General features: G+C 37.7%; 1 protein-coding gene across 1 annotated transcript; it reads left to right on the top strand.

Moving 5' to 3' along the window:
• The first annotated feature begins 1,351 nt into the window (after positions 1-1,351).
• Positions 1,352-2,174, top strand: LOC145899243 (uncharacterized). The gene has a single exon (XM_082987973.1). The coding sequence runs from the start codon at positions 1,376-1,378 to the stop codon at positions 1,961-1,963; it is 588 nt and encodes a 195-aa protein (XP_082844099.1). The 5' UTR covers positions 1,352-1,375; the 3' UTR covers positions 1,964-2,174.
• Positions 2,175-5,187: the final 3,013 nt, after the last annotated feature.

The raw sequence follows: 5,187 nt of genomic DNA, 5'->3' as shown, positions 1-5,187 counted from the left end.
CTTTATTTGTTCGGCGACCTCGGGTTTACAACCATTTTACTTGGTTGATGTGTAAATGGCTTAGAACGGGGGATGGATCATTGAGGTTTCGTATTGTTTGATTGGATTAAGGACAGTCGCATACTATATGCTTGAATAAATTCCACTTGACGAATGTTTTTTGACTGAGAGATTAAAAAAAATTAGGAATGAATTTTGCTTTGAGGGCTTAAACAAAATCACAGATACAATTTAAAAACACTGTGTGTACGAGAAGCAGCAACAAAATGTGCACTACCAGAAATCTTGTTTTCTGCGTGTATTTGCATCTTATAAAAATATTGTCCGATGACATTTTCAACGTTTATAACAATCTGCCCACCATGGTGCTGGTCGCCCTTTTCCTAACAACAATTTTAAGTTTTAATCACAGTCTCAGTTGTCACCGACATCAAACAAAAAGGAAATTAACTTACTTAGATGCCTATTCAACAGTTGAAAAAAACGTGGCTACCCAAAAATTCGTTGGGTTGTGACTACGCTATTTTGTTGGGTATAGTTTCGGTTTACGCCACTCGGCGTTATGCTTCCCGAGGTTTGTAGAACGCGCGGCGGAACAAAAATCTGATAATAATATATGTACATCGTACTCGCAATACGTCAAAATACAATGTCATGTGTTATTACCAGTAGGGTATAATTCTACCCTACTTGTTGGGTAAATACATGCTTACCCAAAGTTTGTGGTTGGTTAATTTGAATTATACCGAACAAAATTGGGTAAATGCGAACTTGACATACAATTAAACTATCGAAATTCCATGCTAAATAAATTCCTCGACAACCCCACAACCAATAATGGTTACGTAATAAGTTTGTACCGAGTGGTTTTTTATTGTAGACATGACATGACATTTCAACTCACATTTTAACTTTAACCTGCTTTTGATTGCACTCTGGCGACTTGCGGTGTCCCTTCCCACACACAGTTGAAGGCAACTAAATTGCAACATTCCACGCGTGTTGATTCATGCTTCCACCCACTGCAATACGTCAATGCGCAGATTGCAACACATATTTATCATCAGCTGTTATGCTCAGTGCAGCAGGCAATCTGCAGGTCGTAAGTAGGAAATGCCCATTCTTTGGGGAAATGTCGTTTAGGACTATTGTATCTTTTGGTTCTTTTAGTTTGGTAAAAACAACAGTTCTCGTAGTACAGCAAGGATAATCAACAAGCCACAAAGAAAAAGCAACATAGCTTGATATGCAAAACAGCAATTTTATATAGTAGATACTGCTTTAGTCTCTGCAACAAAAAATGGTTATTGCTAAATGCAACAAATAAATATTTCTGTTTCTCTTTAGTTGGAAGTGTAAACCTATAAACATTAACATGGTTTGTCGCAACACGTGCAGTTTGGACGGAGTTCGTTACGAGTTTCATCACAACGCCACCACATATGAAGATGCAGTGCTCAATTGTAACACTTCCGATTCGGGTCAACTGGATAGCAGCGAGATGTCAATTATCCAGGACGCGGTTCTGACTTGCTGCGAAACTGGCCTCGATTACTGGGTCACATTTATTGCACCGACGCATCAATGTCGGTTTATTAAAGCACAACCTGAATCAACACTTGAAAGTTCTTCATGCAATGAAACAAAAAATTATATATGCCTTTCACAAGAAAATTGGAACCCAGTGCAAACAACTTCCACTGAGCCTTTTTTAACTCAAACATCAGAAGATGGTGTGGAAGAAGATGTGATTGTTTGGTCAATAAGTGCTGTTGCTTCACTTATTCTGATTATAGTCGCCGCAGCATTGGTTTTTTATTGTGTCAAACGAAAATTATGGGAAATCCGATTACACAAGATGGGAATCAAAAAAACAAACCTCTACAGAAATCATGCTGCAAGTTTGAAAGAAACACAAGAAATTGAAAAACGTCCGAACACAATTCAACAACAATATTGGTAGAAATAATAGTGGAAAAAAATGGAACGTGCGGAGGTGTTGTGTGAATCGCTGTAACGTTCAACAGTATGTATAATTTCTGGTCGTGTGAAATCGCATGGAAATGAAGAGTATTTTGGTCACAAACCGGCCCCACTATTCTGATTGGTCTTCGCATGACGTTACGTGGAAAACGCTACTTTCAAGTTTGGGTAAATCCTGACAAACCCTTTTTGCGCTATGTTGTTTTTTTGATAAAAGGTTTTCTCATTAAATTGTTTTTCATTCGTTTGGTCATATCTCATTGTGGGTCGCACAATAAAACTTGCATTAAAAGTGGGTCGCGAACTGAAAAAGGTTGGGAAGCACTGAAATAGAATATTAAAAGCACATAAAGACTCACCACAGCAGCCTCAACATTACACCGGCCGAAAGAGGAGAAAGTTATGGTGCTTATTACGTTACAAGACGTCGACAACAATATCACTGTATAGTGGCGGGAAATAATTATTTCGTACTGGGGAGCGTATTGTCCGTAACACAATGGTATAGGCTAGGGAATGTTATTTCGTAAGTTAGTTTTACTAGACGGTGGGTGTTCCTTTCGAAACCTTGAATTTAAACTTGACTCAAAGTGATTTCCTGCTTCTTAAATGCACCTGAAATTTCGTCTATTCTCTGGAAACCGCTCCTGCAGTTTTGACATCGTTTGCTGTTTCGCATTGGTAGTTTTATTTAGTAGCCTACGCATTTTTGTTCAAAAAGGAATGTCGCGTACTAGAATAACCCATCGCCTAGGAGACATATAAGTGATGCTCGATAGTTTTTAACCTCGATCATATGCGCTCCGGGTGGATTGGCCGAGCGAGTGAACAAGTGTTCTTGTTTGGACCCTACGAATGAAAATATGGCCAAAGAAAGAAAACGTATTGATTCGTTTAAATAGAGATTTTGGCCTTATCATTTCCGATAAACACCGGCAGATTTTGCCGAAGTTTTATTTTACTTGCATGCGATAAAGAGCAGACGAGGGTGTATATTATGACAGTGGTCGGAAGGCAACCGTTTGACAAGCATAACATATTATATGCTTCAAACACAGGTCCACGATTTAAAATATTTCAAGTGGTGGCTTGGTTTGATGGATAAGTTGTAAAATTGACTAATTTGTCAATGGCAATTTCCATGCTTTTTCTTGTTAGAGTTGGTAGCGGATTTGCATTAGCGCCGGTTGATTGAAAGTCCAATTTTTCTAAAATCACATATTTTATTTTTTATCACAGTTCCGTTTGCTTAGGTTTTTTCCAGACTTCTGCTCCATTGTCACAATCATCGGTGTCCACTATACGTTTTGTGGGATTACTACAGACGGAACATAAATTGCATTAGAGATAATAAAAACCAATGCATGCAATCCTACCTCTATCTCGAACGTATTTTCGGGCAAGAATTTTTATGTGCCTTTTTAAAACTAACAAATAACCACAATTAAATACAATTAAAAACAACGAACAAGAATATAAAAGAATATCTGATACTTACACTCTTTCGCAATGATCACATGTAACTTGTTTATCGCAAGAGTATATGTGCAGGTAAACGGTCATAAAATCAGTTTCTATTAGCCCTAAAATCTCTAGACTATAATATCTCTGGCTTAAAAACTTTAATCAAAGTTTCATAAATATTACCTTCTTACTATACTTACAATTTCTAACTTTAAACTATTCGAAGACCCACCCACCACTTCTCTTCGACTACGATCTGTTGCTGCTGTGCGCTGTTCCAAGCCATAATGCACGTGATCATAGCGAAAGCCTTTACAACCACTCCTTTATACCATCTAGTGACCACTGTTCATTAAAAAAGCTTCTCACTTGGGTTTAAAGTACTGTGTGCTTACATTTTAAAGTAATATGTGCTTACATTTCTTAACGATGACCTATGGTGCTCCAGGTGCACGAGCAAAGGCCTCATTTATGATCAAATTTTCATGATTTTTTAGAACAGTTTTTCTTACAATTTACAAACAATTTAATGTATAGTTGCATATCTTCTGCATTTTTTATTGATTAGCTAAGGCAGGGGATTTGAGAAGTACTGTAGGTTAGCTACAAAATATCAAAGGTTGAGAACCACTGCTCTGAATTGTACAGATTAACACCAACAGGTGTTGAAACTTTTATCTTTTATTCACGCAGGTTGCTGATTCCGGCCATAACAGAAAAAAAATTGCCACCGAGTATTTTTACACATTAATACGGTGAAAATGCATTATGCGTTACATCGTTTGCTGGTATAACCTGTTGATAACGTTCTACCTACTGTATTTACAACGTCAGTCCAGTATTGCCAGTGCGTAACGTCATGTCGCTACGATGTGTTAACTGAACGCCGTTTGTGGCTACAATTTGTCTGCGTTTACTAAAAAAACAAAACTGACCCATTCTTTTCGCCAGTTCGTTCGTGGATAAATAAGAAGAGACCGCTGAATTAACAAGACCTATAGTGTCTGTGGTACTGTCTGCGCACAAGACTAATACCCATCCCGTAAATGGCATTGCAACATTTTCCGTGCGTCATATCCGTTACAACTTCTGACAAATTTCATGTGTAGGTTTTCCACGTTCCGACCAGTCGTTTCTCGCTTTGTTAGCCTTTTTTTGTGTGGATGACTGGCGATTTTTTCCTCGCTTGATTGCAAAGCGTGACCATCGCTATTTGTTTGACTGAATGCATGCGGTTAATTTCTGAAATGTCAGTAAAGGTTGGCGAATTGGTATGCTGTGTATAAGCATAGGAAAAGTTTGATGTTGCTTTCTAATAATTAGTGTAAATTACACAGTAGCTTTTGAGAAACGACGGATGTTAGCAAAATTTAACACACTTGTTTGTTGTGTCTGCGTTTTTTGCCTCTCTCATGTAAAGTAGCTTATATCTTCCACTACATTGTTAATGGTAAAACAAACACACGTTACTGTAAAAATATCAAAGATTAAATTACCTCTTCGTTTGATACAACTTAGTCAATAACTTTACTTAATGTCAAGACTCCAATTCATTGTGGTTTCGTTTGCCAATATTGCTGTAGTGCACGGATCACTTCCTTTAACTTTCCACTCCAATGACCCAAAGAAAATGTGATGCGTGAGTTGTTTGTGTTTGTTTCGTGATTTTACCAGGTAGAAGCAAACAGAATGCAATTCTGCAGTGGGCCGAAAACAAGTTTCTAGTGTTCCAAAAAAGGA

This window comes from Ascidia mentula, chromosome 4 (genome assembly GCF_947561715.1).
Source record: "Ascidia mentula chromosome 4, kaAscMent1.1, whole genome shotgun sequence".
NCBI classification, from domain to species: domain Eukaryota; kingdom Metazoa; phylum Chordata; class Ascidiacea; order Phlebobranchia; family Ascidiidae; genus Ascidia; species Ascidia mentula.
The sequence above is the reverse complement of the archived record's forward strand: the minus strand, read 5'-3'. Positions and strand labels throughout refer to the sequence as shown.